The sequence below is a fragment of the Orcinus orca genome, chromosome 3, assembly GCF_937001465.1.
Source record: "Orcinus orca chromosome 3, mOrcOrc1.1, whole genome shotgun sequence".
NCBI classification, from domain to species: Eukaryota; Metazoa; Chordata; class Mammalia; order Artiodactyla; family Delphinidae; genus Orcinus; species Orcinus orca.
The window spans coordinates 184,322,985-184,339,380 of NC_064561.1; the positions used below are offsets into that span (position 1 = coordinate 184,322,985).

Below are 16,396 nucleotides of genomic sequence, written 5' to 3' on the forward strand. Positions count from 1 at the left end.
TTCCACGGACTCTTTAATGCAAACAGGAAGAGCACGTGCCCTTCCAGGGGCCAACTGGGCAGCTTTCAACAGCCTGGACAGGGGGAATGAGTTCCCTCACTCCCTGGAGCCCCCGCTGAGCTCTCCCTCTAGCGGGCGGGGGGCTGGCCCTAAGGGGAGCTACTGAGGATCCGGTCCAGCCCTCAGCAGCCTCGGCTCCTGGGAGGCACTGGAGGGTGATTTAAAAGAAAAAAAGAAAAAAAAAAACTGTTCACATATTGAGATATAGGGAAGTTCTGGCTTATATATGAATTAACTTGAATTTGATGCTAACTAAAATAGCCTGCTTGTGGCCTATCAGACATACATTGTACATCTGCTTTAATTATTAGAAAAAAAGGACACATTTACCAGAAGTAAAGAATGTCCATGTTAAAAAAAAATATTAAATGGCGCTCTTCCTGGGACGCCAATGCTGGTCCTCCTTTGATAAGAAGCCCTTCCAGGCGCCAAGGCCATACTGATTCGCTGCGTACGTGCTGATCTGTTCTCTTTATTAAAACCTTGAAGAAATGTTATCTGACTTGTTTAATGTTCTTTGTTCTGACGAAATATAAAACTGTGCCGAAAATCATGCTTATCCGGAGCAGTTTCTCGGGGAAACCTGGTAAGCGGGCTTCTGGGCTAGTCCTCAGCTTGGCTCAAATAAAACTCTTTTCTATTGTTATAGATTGTTTATCGATTACTTTCGTTGACAAGGGCCTCGGCCCTTCATTTAGAAATGCTGTGTTTTTCTTCAAAGGCGCCCCTCTGGGGGTTCATATTTAAAGACGACGGAAATCAACACGAAAGGTTCGCTGACTTTAGTGAGTCTACTTCTTTTCTCTTCCATTTTTCACGTTGACATAACGCCAGACTCAGAAAGGCTGAGAAGAGCGCACACCCGCCGCGTCTCCAGCCCGGCTCCTCCGCGTTCACACACCGCCCCGCCGTTTGGCCCGGGTGCGAGGGTCCCTCCCGCTTCTCCGGTGGTGGCGGCGTTGGAGAGCCCTGCGCCCCGGCCCTCCCGACGCCCCCGCCCCATAGGTGCCCTGGGACCCGCCGAATTGCCAGCGCCCGGACCCCGCGGGGTACGCCGGGAGGACGGCGCAGGCGGGTGACGATGGCGTCGCGCCACTGACGCAGGCGTGCGCGCGTGCGCGGCGGCGGCAGGACTACGCTTCCCAGGGGGCCGCGCGGCGCGCCCACTTCCGGCGGGCGGCGCGGGCCCGGAAGCGGCGCACCGGCGAATCCCGCAGCGACAGGTCGGCGGCGGCGGCGGAGGCGGCGGCGGGAGCATGCGGGGCGGCTGGCGGCCCGCGGCGCGCAGCGCGTTCTTTCCCCGGCGGTGGCGGCGGCGCGCAGCGGCTCTCGCGTGAGCGGCGGCGGCCGGAGCGGCCGGCAGGGCGCCGGAAGGGCGGGCGGCGGGGCCCGCGGCTGCGAGGCGGGCCGGGCCGGGCGGCGGCGGCGGCGGCGCCATGTGGAGCGGCCGCAGCTCCTTCACCAGCCTGGTCGTGGGCGTGTTCGTGGTGTACGTGGTGCACACCTGCTGGGTCATGTATGGCATCGTCTACACCCGCCCGTGCGCCGGCGACGGCAACTGCATCCAGCCCTACCTGGCGCGGAGGCCCAAGCTGCAGGTGAGCGCCGGCCTTCGCACCTGACCTCTGATCTCGGGCTGGGCGGGGCCGGGCCCTTCGCACCTGAACCTGACCGGGTCTGGGCTGAGTCCTCTCCTCCCCGCCCCCGAATCCTAAAGTTCCTGACCCCGCACGCTGGCCCCCGTGCCCCTCTTCACCCCATCACATGGCGTCCAGAGTCCCTGTACCCCTGCCCCGTTCATCAGGCAGCCACACACTTTAGCAGGTTGTTCCTTTGCAGCAGGTGCGTCCCGGAACGTCCTGTCACCGGGCGGAGTTGTGTCCCTTGCGGAGTTAAGATGCACCTTTCCCTGTGTGGCTGGTCAGGTCTCTGTGTGCTTTGTGCCAGGGGCCTTGCCCAGCTGACTTTCTTGACGTCCTTTCCAGCTCAGCGTGTACACCGCCACACGGTCCAACCTGGGTGCCGAGAACAACGTGGACCTGGTCTTGAACGTGGAGGACTTTGACGTGGAGTCCAAATTTGAAAGGTATGGTTGTGGACAGGGTGACAGGCAGGCATCATTGACGTTGAGATTGTTGACAGGTCAGCGTTCTGCACGTGAGGAGGGTACCACGGAGAAGCAGCGTCACCAGCCATCTCGTGCACGGTAGAACGTTTTCATTGCAGGTGTGTGTGATACGCACACAAGCAAACTTTTTTACTTGAAAGTAGCAGACGCCGAGTTTGTCCTTTAGGAAGTAGCTTACCCAGCGTCTGACAGCTGTGGGATACGGTGCGGCCCTGGGGAGCTTCCAGAGGAGTGGGGATTATGGTGGGGACTACGTGGGGAACAGAGCTTACACACGCAGTTTCCCACAGAAAACAACTTGTGTTTTCCTGGCAGAAGTGGTTCAGTTATGTCGTCTAGAAGGGAAAAGGGAAGGGGACGGAGGAAAGAATTTAGCAGAAAATCGTAATTAAGTGAAATGTAACTTTGCAACAGAGCAAGCAATATAAACGTTGACGTCTGTAGAGTGGCTTTTTGAAGCTGTATTTAAGCTATGGTTTTAGTTTCTTAAATTCTAGCAAGTTTAATTTTAAAGATCATGTGTTTGTCACAAGTTCTCCTCTTCCCTCTTGGCTGTCTGGGAGGCGTCAGAGTGAGCACCGGGGTGCGTGGTGTCTTGCGGGATACACATCCTCTTGCCGCTACGGGGGCGGGGCAGGGGGCGGGGCACACGCGTTTGGTGTTGGCCCCCTTAGCCTGTGACCTCAGCGCCCGGAATGCAGGCCTTTCAGCTTTTGGGCAGCTGCCGTGCTTTCAGGGTGTGTTCCATAAATGTGCGCACTCAGGACTTCAGTAACATCCAGGTAGCTGGGTTTCGTTTTTAGTCTTCTCAGCTAAAATTAGTTGGTCTGGGTTTGAAACAACATTTTTTATAGAAATATTTGCATAGTCTCCACTCTGTGCACACACAACGTAATGTGTACGTGATTGAAATCATCATTTGTTTTGTTGCAGGACAGTCAATGTTTCTGTTCCAAAGAAAACCAGGAACAACGGGACGCTGTATGCCTACATCTTTGTCCATCACGCCGGCGTCCTGCCCTGGCACGACGGGAAGCAGGTGCACCTGGTGAGCCCGCTGACCACCTACATGGTCCCCAAACCGGAAGAGGTGAACCTGCTCACTGGGGAATCTGCCACGCAGGTGAGCGGTGCCGGCTGAAGGAAACCTGCTGACCCCCTTGTAGTTCACACACACGTGTCTGCACGTACGGTTTGCATCTGGCGCTGGACTGACTGCTGGGAAGTGAAGCGATCAGATGTTACTGGCACATACATTTTCAGCTCAGTAACTTCTCATGGGTTTGCAGATAAGTTTATGTCAAATTAGTGACGTGCAGTTTAAGTAGTTCAGTGATTTTTGTTTTTTATTTTTTCTGGCTGTGCCGTGTGGCATGCGGGATCTTAGTTCCCCAACCAGGGGTCGAACCCGTGCCCCTTGTAGTGGAAGCGTGGAGTCTTAACCACTGGATCGCCAGGGAAGCCTGTTCAGTGACTTTCTTTACCCAGATGCCTTCTCAGGCCACAGGACCTCTCAGCCCCCAGAGAGCGTGTGTGCACCCCAATGGGTCCAGGGCAGCCCCTTCTGCAGAGCTCAGCTGCAGTCAGAACTTAGAGTTGGGAGACACTGCACTGTGTGTAGGACAGGACAACGCTTGAATATTTATTCTAAGGATATAACTCAAAATTATGAAAAAGGTGTGTGTGCAAATTGTATCTTGTACACCCATAGGAAGCTGTACGTACAGGGAAAGGCTGGAGATCACATACGCGGTCATTACCGCAGTGGAGGGTGGGACGGAGCGATCCTGGTATTCGGGTCCGCGTTGAATGCAAGGGAAGTCATCCACGCCAGGGGCGGCAGCTTTCCAGGATGTGTCTGCAGCTGTCTCGTGTGTGTCCTTGGAGAGACCCCTCAGTTCTGCTTCCCTGGGGACCGCACGACACTGCCTCGTGGGCCTTTCTGGGGTGCCAGGCGGTGGTGTGAAGGGTGGAAGGAGTCTCTGGAACTTACAGGTGCTGAATAAACGTTAGCTGTCGCTAACGTTTTTAGTGTAACTGTTAGTGCTAAATTGTAGCTTTAGGGAGGAGATAAATATTAATAGAACGACACGGTTCACAGAGCTTCTCAGTTAGATCTGAAATCAAGATTTCCTTGGCGGGCAGAGTTTGTTTCTGAGTTCAGTAGCTTTAGGCTTGTTCCCTAGACATGGACATGCCCCTTTCCAGACAGCGGGGTGGAGCTGGTTTAGAAGCGGCTCCCTTCAGCCTCCTTGCAGAGGGCGGGGCTCTCAGCTCCAGCACCTCCTGCAAATGTGCCGGAGCCTCGTCCTTCTCGGAATCCCTGCTCCGGACAGGGCCCGAAACAGGAGGCAGTGCGATCCAGGACCCCGTGGTGCGAAACAGCACACCCTTGTCTTCTGTTGCGAGAAGGAAGCGCGGGAATGAGAGTCGGGGAGCTGGCAGCCGTGGGTCCTCCCATATGCTCCGCTGGCCCTTCTTACGGTTGTGCTCTCGGCTCGTGGGCTGTTCCCAGGTGACAGTGCCAGCACCCTGCTGCCTCAGCCCCCCCGGGCCCCTCCCGCTCCAGCCTTGGTCTTTTCCTCTAAGTCAGTCCTTACGTGTAGCAGCAGATCGAGGCTGAGAAGAGGCCAGCGAGTGCCCTGGACGAACCCGTGTCTCACTGGAGACCAAGGCTGACCCTGAACGTGATGGTGGATGACTTTGTCTTTGACGGGGCCTCCCTGCCCGCCGATGTGCATCGGTACATGAAGATGTAAGTGCTGCTGGTCTGGCCGCTGAGCTGAGGCCCGGACGGTGGGAAGGCCACCGTAGTTCACATTCACCTGCCCAGCTTTGCGCATCGCTCGTTCACTCCCTGAGCGGACAGCAAAGGGGTGACCTGGTGGGTGGCGGGTGGAGGGATCGAGGCCGGCCAGAATCCTAAAGCAGATGGGCCGTGCCCACATTCCTGAGCCCTCTCTGTGACGAGGGGCCTGGGGTGCTTCCTGGAGCACCCCAGCCTGTCCCTGCTCCCCGGGGGTCTTGCTGATCACGGCTGCCGCCAGGATATGGAAGGAAAACGATGACACGACAGGCAGTCATCTTGCCCTTTGCTCTTGGCAGAAGCTGGAAGGGAAAGTGGAGAGCCTTGATGAGACCCTATTCCTCTGCACCGTGCACGGGAGGTTTTGTCCTGTCTGCGTCCTGTTAGCTCTGACTCGATTACCTTTGCTTAAAATTGATTATTAGGTTGTTCTGTTCCCATCACTTGCTATCGTAAGCAAGACTGTTAAAGTGACTGACTTAGATTATCCTGTGTCTCTACACTTCAGGGAGCCCCCCTGTGAGATCACAGCCTGTCACTGGGTCGTCACATAGCACCTAGAAATGGCTCTGCTCAGAATTGTTTCCTTCTTCAGTTTCCAGTGGGTCCTGTGGTGGTGTCATGAGGTTTTCCCTTTTGTAAAACTAAAATCTAATTTCTGAACACATGATCCATTCACACGGTTGAGTGTGAAAGGCACAGAAGGATCATGGGGTGAAAGCCAGGCGTGGAGGGTCGATGGGTATTGGCTTCTCACCACGTCGCGGGCTGCCCCGTGTCAACGCACGCGCGACCCCTTGCTTCCCCTCGCGTCCTGAGTGGTGTCCCACTGTGCGCATGGTCCCCACCTCCTCCTGGTGGCAGCTCTGCAGGGGAAGAACGTAGTTCGTGGCGCCCCTGCTGCCCTGGGGAGGCGTGTCCTGGGACTCTTGTGACCAGAAGGCACTGAAGATGCGGGGGAGTGAGCTCTGTGAGGTCACCCTGGGGGCCCGGGAGCTCGCTGCGGCCTTGAAACGGCTCCAATCCCCCAGGATCCGGCTGGGTAAGACGGTGCACTACCTGCCCATCCTGTTCATCGATCAGCTCAGCAGCCGGGTCAAGGACCTCACGGTGAGTAGCCAGGGCTCCCTCGGGCCTGTGCGTGGCTCGGCCGCTCGGGCAGGCCCCCAGCTCCTGCCCAGGAGGCGCCAGCGCCCGGGGCTGTGGTCACGAGAGACGCGCAGGGCCCGGGTGGTGGGCGGGAGGTCAGGGTGCCAGGGCTTCCTGGGGGAGGCGCCCTGCCGGGGCCGCGAAGACAGCTGGGGCCCCACAGGAGGAGAGGGCAGGGGAGATGCGGCCTTGGGTCCGGGCGGAGCGGCGTGCGCGGGGCTGGGCTCTGAGCGCGCGCTCCCCGCAGGTCATCAACCGCTCCACCACCGAGCTGCCCCTCACCGTGTCCTACGACAAGATCTCGCTGGGGCGGCTGCGCTTCTGGATCCACATGCAGGACGCCGTGTTCTCACTGCAGCAGTTCGGTGAGGCCGCTGGGCGGGTGCCCCGGGTTCAGGGGTCAGTCCAGCCCAGGAGCCCCGGAGCCCGGCTTCCATTCCGCCTGTGCGATCGTCCCCCTTGAAAGGGCACGTGTGGCCCGCGGAGCTCTTCCTGCTGATGAGGGGTAGCCCGGCCAGGGCTCTGGTGTGGGGTTGGCGTCGTCCGTCTCACGCAGGGTCTCGGTCCTTTGCAGGGTTTTCAGAGAAGGACGCTGACGAAGTGAAAGGGATTTTCGTCGACACCAACTTGTATTTCTTAGCGCTGACCTTCTTCGTGGCCGCGTTCCACGTGAGTGGTCCCGGGCCCTCAGCGGGGCCTGCCCCCCACCCCGCTCGGGAGAGGGTCTGCACCTCGGGCGCTGACCAGCTGAAGGACCTGGGGCTTCGTCTGCTGCTTTTGGAAGCTGTTTTGAAAACAAATCCAAAACCAGTGAGATCAACGACTGACTTTGTAAAACAAGCGTTTGCTCGTGGGAGGTATGGCGTGGCAGTTCAGAGAGTGACGGATCAGCCCTGCCGGCAGAATCCCCGTTACACACCGCGGCTGGGGGCTCGGGGGCAGGGGCAGGGCTGAGGCCGCGAGGCACCGGCGCCAAGCTGCAGCCGGTCCCCAGGGCCTGGGAACTGGCCGCCAGTGAAGCCGAATCTTCCAGAGCTGTGCTGGGAGACACGGGTGTTACTGAACGGCCAGCATCTCAGGCCGGGCCCGGGCTTGTCTACACAGCTTGAGGGGCTCATCGCTGTCCCGTTTTCTTTCCAGCTGCTTTTTGATTTCCTAGCGTTTAAAAATGACATCAGTTTCTGGAAGAAAAAGAAGAGCATGACCGGAATGTCCACCAAAGCAGGTAGGTGCTCTGAGAACTGCCCCCGCCCTCGGGGCCTGTCCCGCCGCCGCTGATGCAGGCAGGGGATAAAGCTCGTCTGGAAACCTACAGTTTGCGATCGCCCGTGGCTCTCGTTTGGGAGGGGCTTTTAGATGCCCTGTGGCAGCAGCCCGGGAGGGTGCTATGTCCGCTGTCGTGGTGAGCGCCACGGAAGCCTGGGAGCACGGAGGGCAGGCGACACGGGTGCCGGTGCTCAGCGCCCGTCTGTGTCGGTTCACAGTCTTGCTTGTCTCCCGAGCTGGGTCTCCAGCAAGAGACGGTTCTTTTCCTCCTGCGGAAGTGACACCCGAGTGGGTGCTCTGGGATGCTGGGTGGCCCCCGAGTCCAGAGTCCGTGTCTCGGGGTCTTCTGTCATGACCTCTGGCTTCCTTGGGGGGGGGGGGGTCCCCCGCTGAGCCCTCCTGCGCCCTCCCCTGGCCTTTTCAGCCTGTGGCACGAGCGGGGCTTGTGGGTCCCGGGGCCTGAGCTCCCGGCAGGGAGCTCCCTACTGGGAGTGTCTCCACGGCTGCGGCATCTCCTAAAGCACAACCTGAAAGGACAAAGTGCAGCTTTTAAAGGACAGACGCAGGCTCCTCAGGGCCCGTGTGAAAGCAGGAGAGCCTGGGATTAGAGTGCGGGATCCCCGTCAGGAACCAGTGTTCTTAGCACGCCTCCTGTGCCTTTTGTGTCTGTAAGTGTAACTTATACACGTTCACCTGCTGAGGTTGCCTTCTGCTGGGGCCGTAGCCTTTTGTAATCGTTTTGCATTTCCCGTCGCCGCCTGTGGTCCACGGTTCCTTTGTAGTGGACAACGGGGCAGAAGCGGTCAGGGTGCTGGTGCGTGGGGGGCCGCTCCCCGGGCCTCAGCACAGCCCGTTTCTCCCCAGTGCTCTGGCGCTGCTTCAGCACCGTGGTCATCTTCCTGTTCCTGCTGGACGAGCGGACGAGCCTGCTGGTGCTGGTTCCTGCAGGCATCGGGGCTGCCATCGAGGTGAGCTGCCCGCCGGGCCGCTGGGCTGAGCGCCGTGTCTGTGGTTCCGGTGCCCAAGCGCTCGGCGCAGTCGGGACCCGCGTCACTGCCGAAGAAGTGGCTGCCGGCGCGGCAGCAGGGCGAGGGCGTGGCTGCTGCGGCTCCTCGGGCAGAGCTGCCGATGCCTCCACGTTCCTCGTGGCCCGGAAGCTTCAGCTTGGCCCGTCTGTCCACGGGACGTGCTAACACGGTGGCTGAAGCCCGTGCAGCTCTCGCTGCGCTGGACGCCGTGCGGAGCAGAACGTGTGATGCAGGGGCGGTGGGGGGGCGGCAGGCCCCTGGCGCCACCCTGACCGGGACCCTCAGCTGTGGTCGTATTCCAGCGCCCGTGCTCACACGGCTGTCGGGTTGGGGACGGCGCTGGCACCGCCCATCAAGGAAGTGCTGGCAGGACCCCCTGTGGGCACTAGTCACCGTGCGGAACCGACCTCACGGCCATGGTGCAGGTCCCACTTTAGGGAGGGTCCTGGAGAGACCCAGCCACAGCAGGGCGTGGGGCTTGGGGTGCCCCGGGGAGCAGAAAGAAGGTGCCAGGGCGAGTCTGGGGACAGGCGGAGTGGGGCGCCAGTGCAGATGGGCTGGGCGGGGGGACGGCCCGACCAGCGCCACCTCAGTGGCCCCGGGGAGGGGGCCAGGTCCATGTGGGCACACAGGCTGGGTGTGGGCTGGAGACCGGGGGCCGTCCCGGGGCGTCCCCGCCGGCAAGGTGAGGAACAGCGCGTAGCTGAAGGGTCGGGCTGGGCTGGGGCGTGAGGGGCCCGAGCGGCCGGTGCCCTGGTCAGTCACTGTCCGAGGAGTGGGTCCTGGCTTCTCCCCGGTCCTGGAGCCTGAAGTGTGGACTTTTCAACTTCTCAGCTGTGGAAAGTGAAAAAGGCCTTGAAGGTGACCGTCATCTGGAGAGGCCTGAGGCCCGCATTTCAGGTAGGGACCCAGCCGCACCCTCTCGGGGATGTGTCACCTCCTGCGGCTTCTCCCAGCCCACCTTCTTCGGGTTTCGGCCGGTCTGCTCGTGCAGGCTGACTGCTGATGCACTTCCTAGCTGCGTCCTGGTGAGATGCAGGTCACCGTGAGGGCCGGTGATCGTCACGTGCTCATGTTGCTGACCTTCCGACCCCAGGGGCAGCTTGTCACCTGCAGACCGGCAGGGAGGTGCAGGGGCGTCTCGGGGCGAGTGGGCGGGTCACCGCACCTCTCCGGGGCTCTCTGATGTGCCCGGGGTCCCCAGGCGTAGGCCCAGCACCAGCACGCTGAGCATCACGTCCACCTCCGTGACCGGACAGGACGTGGTCGGCCAGGCTCAGGGGTGGCCCTCCCCACTCCTGCGGGGGGCGATGCCTCCACATGACAGCACAGTTCCTAGCCTCCCTGACAGCTGCCCTCTGCTGTGCAGTTCCCTGGGCAGATTCGGGCAGGGGCTCAGGCGTCACTGAGGTTTACGGGCGGGCAGGTCACTCTGCTTTCTGTGACAGGCCTTGGGGTTTACGGCACTCCAGGTTTCCAGGTCAAGGGCAGGGCACTCGGAGACGGGATGCGGCTTCTCTTGATCTGAGTCAGCCCAGGGAACCCGCTTTGCTTTAAGAGCAGTGTCTTTACTGCAAAACTCAATGGAACTGGGAACAGGAAGCAGCGCGAGGAGCGCCGCACAGGCTCACGGGCCTGCTTCCGCCTCGCGTCCCACACGGTGTGGCTCGCGGGTTGGGGCCATCGGGTCCTCTGCACCCCCGGCTCTGAAGCGGGGGCACTGCCACGCCTGGGCCAAGGGTTCGTGCCTCTCAGCCTGCCGCCCTGTCCCTCCTTGCGTGGCGGCCCAGCTGAGCGCAGACGCCTGCCTGGGCCGCGGTTTAACGCGGCTGCACTGAATTTCCTTGCAGTTCGGCACTTACAGTGAATCTGAAAGGCAGACGGAGGAGTATGACACTCAGGTGAGCGGCGACCTGGGGCATGCATGCCTGCCTGGAGCCAAGACCCCCAGGGAGCCTGCCTGCCTGGGGTTCCTGACCCGGGAGGGAGGCCGGGGGCTCCTCTCTTTCCCAGCCCCTGCGGGCGCCCGTGCTCAGTCCTGTACCACCGGGAGATATCTTATTTCCGGTGGTCAGCTGTGGGGCTGCGAGCTGAGCCTCTGTCCCTGAGACGTGGTGACCCCACAGGCTCTGCGTCCTAGGCCATCGGACTCCCCCTGCCGAGGGGAACTGTGGTTTTCAGTTTGATGTGATACACGTTTCCCGAGCAGGGATGATTTTATTTTCTGGCTTAATGGGCATCAGCTGCATCCCAGTTTTTATTGGGTTTTTGATAAAGTTCAAATCAGAATAAAGGGTGACACACCGCGTTAGTTGGAAGGCAGCCCTAACTCGGAGTTCTGGGAGCATCTCCTCGGAGTTCTTTCCAGGATGTGGCGTCATTTCTCTGCCCTGGGTCGGTCTGTCAGCTTGGCTGTGTTTCACGGGCCAGTATTGTTACTGTTACCTGTGCTGTGCGGTCTTCGTGGTGGACGTTCTGTGGGGTTTGCACAAATGCTCACTGACACACATCCTCCACACAGACTAGCTTCGCTGCCCTAAACGTTCTGGGTGTTTGCCCCGTTCTGTCTGTGAGTTCCGTCAAGAAAGTTTCCGCAGGTTTGATGGTGGACTCCCACTGGACGTTTTCTGTTCCCCGTAGGCCATGAAATACTTGTCGTACCTCCTTTACCCTCTCTGCATCGGGGGCGCCGTCTATTCTCTGCTGAATGTCAGATATAAGAGGTAGGACGTCACCTTTGCTACTCTTCAGCTGGGGCTCAGGGTCACTGACTGGGCCAGCAGTGGGGCCGGCACTGGGACGCCCCTCGGCCGCAGGCCTGGGCCTGCCCGCCGCTGCTGGCTCTGCGCGGCCCTCTCTGGTCCTTGCGGGGTCGGGAATGCTCACGGGCGCAGGCCTCGGGCTTGAACACACTGCCCGGGGCCACAGGGGCCGAGGCGCCCACGGGCGTCCGTGGTTTCCCGTCTCACTGAAAGTCGTGAAGGAAAGTCGGTAGGTGCCAAGTCTCTGCCCTCACCTCGGTGAGGGCTCCTGGGAAGCCGCTCCCCGTGCAGGTCGCCCCTGGCCAGCCCGCGGGGTCCCGGGACTGGAGAGCAGAGCGTGAGGGCGTGTGTGGGGCTCGGCGGTTAGCAGACTAGCACCGGGGCCTGCGGCCTCCGCCATCACCCGCTCCTCCCTTCCAGCTGGTACTCCTGGTTGGTCAGCAGCTTCGTCAATGGTGAGTCCTGGGTCTCCCGTCTCAGAGACAGCGTTTACAGCGGTCGCTTTGTCCCGCCGCTGCGTGGCCCGGTGTGCCGAGAGGTCCCCGTCAGGCCCCGCCCTGCCCCGTGTTCTCTCTGGGCCCTGCGGGACTGGCCGTGGGCGGTGTGCTCTCCGTGGAATGGTTGGGTGCGGGCAATGAACCCCGCTGTCTTAGGGCACGCTGGAGCCCCAGCCCCCAGCCCTGTGTCCTGGGAGGAGCGCCCGCCCACTAGGCTCGTCCTGACCGCGCGGCCGCTCTGCAGGCGGACAGGGCCGGGCTCGCAGGCTGCCGCGTTCACCGGGTGTGGGCAGGGGCGCTGTCTCACAGCCCCGCGGGCGGGAGGCAGGTGGTTCACCGCAGGACGGTGCTCTCGGGTGTGGGGGGTCAGGTGGTCCTGAAGCCCGGGGGGAGCGGCCGCAGGCCCGAGACGGCACGTCTCCACGCCGCGTCTGTCTCCTCAGGAGTCTATGCCTTTGGCTTCCTCTTCATGTTGCCCCAGCTCTTCGTGAACTACAAGGTAAGACGCGTCCCCGCGTCCCTGTGCCGCCCCCCGCGTCCCTGTGCTGCCGCTGACGTGCTCCGTCTCCCTGTCCCCAGATGAAGTCGGTGGCTCACCTGCCCTGGAAGGCCTTCACCTACAAGGTCAGTGCCTCGCCTGCACAGGGCCCTCGGGGACTTGCCGTCAGGCTGGGCCATGCATCAGGAGGCCCCTCTGTGGAAGAGCGTCGGGGGCTCCTTTAAGACATAGGGTGCCCTGCGGCGACTCTGAAAGGCCAGGCTTCTCTGTCACAGCAGCACAAGGGGTTCTCCGAGTTAGAGCCGTGCTGCTGCTCGCCAACACGAATCAGAGAGCAGGCAGACGCCCTTGACCCGGTGGCCAGTGTCTGGGGTGCTGGGTCCGTGTCCACCCAGACGGCGCGTCCAGTTTCCCGGGGCCGGGCTGGCCGAGGGCTGTCTTAGTGCATCATGGCCTGTCCCACACACACAGGTGGGGACCACACGGCCCTCCGTGCTGTTGGCTGTGAACTAGAGCGAGCGGCTTTGGGGTGGGGCAATGGTTAGAACATGCTTCTGCCTTCAGAACCGGTTGGCCGTTCTCGGGCAGGCAGGCACCGTGATAGCCAGGCTCCCAGGTGGTGCTCCTGGGTCCCGCGTGCGGAGAGCAGGTGGGACGCTGGGCCTTGGAGTCTGTGCAAGGGGGTACCCTGGGCGTCAGCCCCTCCCGCCCCCAGCTGGCTCCTGCTTCGTGGGGTGGCTCTGAGGTCACTGGGCGGCGCGAGTGCAGGGACGTGACCGTGTGCCTGGGTGGTCCGGGTGGGTGCTGGGGCCCTGTCCCACGGCCTCGCCCGCCCGCCCGCAGGCCTTCAACACCTTCATTGACGACGTGTTCGCCTTCATCATCACCATGCCCACCTCCCACCGGCTGGCCTGCTTCAGGGACGACGTGGTGTTTCTCGTGTACCTTTACCAGCGATGGTGAGTGCCGGCCTGAGGCGCTGCTGCCCCAGTGGACTCGCTCGGGCCGCAGACCCACGCCTGGTCCTGCGGGGAGAGATTGGTGGGTGGTGGGTGGTGGGTGGCGCCTGGTGCCTGGGTGCCGGAGCGCTGCTTCTGTCTGATTTGATCGCCCCTCGAGCACACGGCTCTCGTGCGGCATGAGGGTCGCTCGCAGCTGCTGTAGCGGAGTCCGGCGGAGGAGCTGCCTCAGCCCCTGTGCTGCGCAGCGGGGGCCCGGGGTCAGGTCCCCTGTGGACGCATCCCAGCCCTGCCTCTCCTTGGGCATCCCTGTCCTCGTCCTCTCATCGGCCTCGAGGGCAGAGCTCTGGCCTGACTGTCACGAGAACACCGGGAGGGCACGGGGCAAACCCACACGCGCCTCTCCCGTGGTGAGCCGACCGTCCGGGTCTTGGCCATCGAGCGCCCAGGACACGCGCACGCGTCTGTCCAAACCAGCTGGCGTGACGCACGCGTGGTCTCGTTGCAGGCTTTATCCCGTGGATAAGAGCAGAGTGAACGAGTTCGGGGAGTCCTACGAGGGGAATCCCCAGCGGAAACCCCACGAAGACTGAGCCCGACCCTGGCTGCTCGCAGCCACGCAGAGGCTTTGGTGGAACTTCCTGACATCACGCCCCCTGCGTTGCCAAAACCCCGAATGTCCCTCACGTCCCCGGGTTCCGTCACGCTGTGTCTGACGGGAGCTGGCAGCACTGCCGCCGCTGCCCGCGTGGACATCTGTCCGGTCACCATGGCTGCGGGAGCGTCCGGTGCTGGCGGGGGCTGCGCTGTCACTGCCCTGCCCCCACCCGGGGGAGTTCGTCTCGGGGTCTGTAAACAGTCCTTGAGGGGATATCAGACGCCTTTTTGAATCCATTCCGTGCAGACTCTGGGATCAAACGGCTTTTTTCCTTTTTGTTTAAAATTTGACTATTTTAAGGCTTAATGTATGTATGTTTCTATTTTAAAATAAATTTCTCTGGCTGTAACACTTTTTTTGATCTGGTATAACATGTAAGGTTTCAGATGCTGGCATTTACCCCATTCCCAGAAATGAACGTGTGATGTGGTTTTTCTCTATGTTTGTTAAAAGGAGCAAATTTAAAGAATCTCTCAGGCCAGGACTGTTCTTAAAATGCCTGCGTCTGGTATTGAAGCCGACGTCAGCGCACCCTGAGGGGTCAGGTGGATGGGGTTTCGCTAGAGAAACGCCCTGGGTAGCGCAGAGGGAGAAGCAGGGCAGGGAGGCGTCTTCACTGACGGAACAGGGAAGGGCGAGATCTGGAGGGTGACGGGGTCGAGTCACGCTCAGTGAGGTTAGCTCCGGAGAGCCAGCCCTCACCGGGTGTGGGCACATGAGCACACACAGGAGGCCTGTACGTACATCAGCATCTCAGCCCCTGTGCCTGGCTCTGAATCCAGTCGTTCTCATCGATGGGATCATTCCTCGGCGATGTCTACACTGGCAGCCTGTGGCCTCCGGAAGTTCATCAAAGGGCCCGTCCCTAGGCAGAACATGGAGCCGAGGCGGCTGGGCACTGGCTGGTGTCTGGAGGCGGCTCTCAGGGTCAGGGCTGTGTGTCCTTCCCACGAGTCCTCACAAAGCCAGACCGAGAACTGCATGCAGAGGTCAGCGGGCAGCATGCACCCCCCGTGTTTTAGAAGAGAAGGTGCTGACTTAGAATTCTTTACCCACTGCAGGTATGTCTCAGGATACATTTTAAAACGGGAGTTACAGACATCCAAAAGCTGGGAGAATTCATCACAGCAAATCTGCTTGTGAGAAGTTACAGGGAGTCCTTCCATCATGGATGAGGGCAGCAGGTACAAATCTGATCTGCACAAAGCAGGGGAAACCCTGGAAACAGCAACCACATGGGCAAGTGCAGACTTATTTTCTTATTTAAACGATCTAAAAATAACAAGCCACTTAAAGCTAAAATATAACAATGTTTTGTGAGGTTCATAACATGGAGCAGTAAAATGTGTGACAGCACAAAGGCCCGCAGGGAGGTTCTTGCACTGGGTGTGAAGATGTGCTATGACTCCAGGTGGATGGAGATGGGTTAGAGACAAGGGGCCTCTGAAACAAAACAGCCAATAAGGAAGACAGAAACACTCAGCGCAGGAGAAGGCAGGGCAACGTGGAAAGGAGCGAGAACAGTTGGGATGAGTTGAAACCAGTAGCAAAACTGTACACTTAAACCCAGCTTGTTAATAATTGCATTAAATGTAAATGGTTTAGACACCCCAACTAAAAGGCAGAGATTACCAGACCAAATAAAAAAGCAGGACCCAAGAACACAGGTTAAAATCAAACACTGAGAGAAGATCCACCATGTTAACATCAGGAAAAGTATATTTTAGAGAAATAATATTACCAAGAAATAAAGTCTTTTCATAAAAATAAAGGTATCATTTCATCAAAAGGACATAACAATCTTAAGTGTTTATGTACCCAATAACAGAGCTTGAAAATATATTAAGCAAAAATGTTTAGAAATGCAAGGAGAAATAGTGGAGTCCACAGTTATAAGAGATTTCAGTGCCATCTCAGTAATTGATAGAACAAGTACTAGGAAATCTCTGTAAGAACAGAGGAGACTTGAACACTTTCACTCTACGTGACCTATTCACAGACACTCCACCCAACTTCAGAAGTGTACACATTCTTTTCAAGAGCATACAGAGGGCTTCCCTGGTGGCGCAGTGGTTGAGAGTCCACCTGCCGATGCAGGGGACACGGGTTCGTGCCCCGGTCTGGGAGGATCCCACAAGCCGTGGAGCAGCTGGGCCCGTGAGCCATGGCCGCTGAGCCTGCGCGTCTGGAGCCTGTGCTCTGCAACGGGAGAGGCCACAGCAGTGAGAGGTCCGCGTACCAAAAAAAAAAACAGAGCATTTACCAAGAAAGAATATTCTGGGCCATAACACCAGCCTAAACAACATTTAAAATGCTTCAAGTCATACAAATTATGTTCCTTAGCCCCAGTAGAATTAAGTCAGAAATCAATAACAGAAGGATCTGGGAAAATCTCCAAATATTTGGAAATGAAATATCACCACTTTGAAATAAGCCATGAATCAAAGAAGGAACCAAAGGGAAATAGGAAAGTATTTTGAAGTGAATGAAAATGAAAACACGAACATCCACGTCTGTGGTACTTGCTGGGGAGGCGGAGGCCCGGCTGAAGCCATGCATACGAGGGGTCAGGGCACTAAAAACC

General features: G+C 59.3%; 1 protein-coding gene across 7 annotated transcripts; it reads left to right on the forward strand.

The window, feature by feature from the left end:
* The first annotated feature begins 1,224 nt into the window (after positions 1 to 1,224).
* On the forward strand, positions 1,225 to 14,161 carry CLPTM1L (CLPTM1 like). Of its 7 annotated transcripts, XR_004485671.2 has the most exons (18): positions 1,298 to 1,658; positions 2,046 to 2,146; positions 3,122 to 3,311; positions 4,795 to 4,943; positions 6,026 to 6,104; positions 6,391 to 6,508; positions 6,718 to 6,812; positions 7,284 to 7,368; positions 8,274 to 8,377; positions 9,272 to 9,337; positions 10,288 to 10,338; positions 11,078 to 11,160; positions 11,620 to 11,654; positions 12,140 to 12,195; positions 12,276 to 12,320; positions 12,760 to 12,844; positions 13,039 to 13,154; positions 13,663 to 14,161. XR_004485671.2 is itself a non-coding variant. In XM_004274509.3 (17 exons), the coding sequence occupies exons 1-17, from the start codon at positions 1,497 to 1,499 to the stop codon at positions 13,745 to 13,747; spliced, it is 1,617 nt and encodes a 538-aa protein (XP_004274557.1). In that variant the 5' UTR covers positions 1,225 to 1,496; the 3' UTR covers positions 13,748 to 14,161. The 7 variants fall into 7 exon arrangements, 3 of the variants coding, with proteins under 3 accessions (XP_004274557.1, XP_049564229.1, XP_012390169.1); XM_004274509.3 differs by lacking the exon at positions 12,760 to 12,844 and having other exon boundaries at positions 1,225 to 1,658; positions 4,798 to 4,943; XM_012534715.3 differs by lacking the exon at positions 12,760 to 12,844 and having other exon boundaries at positions 1,303 to 1,658.
* Positions 14,162 to 16,396: the final 2,235 nt, after the last annotated feature.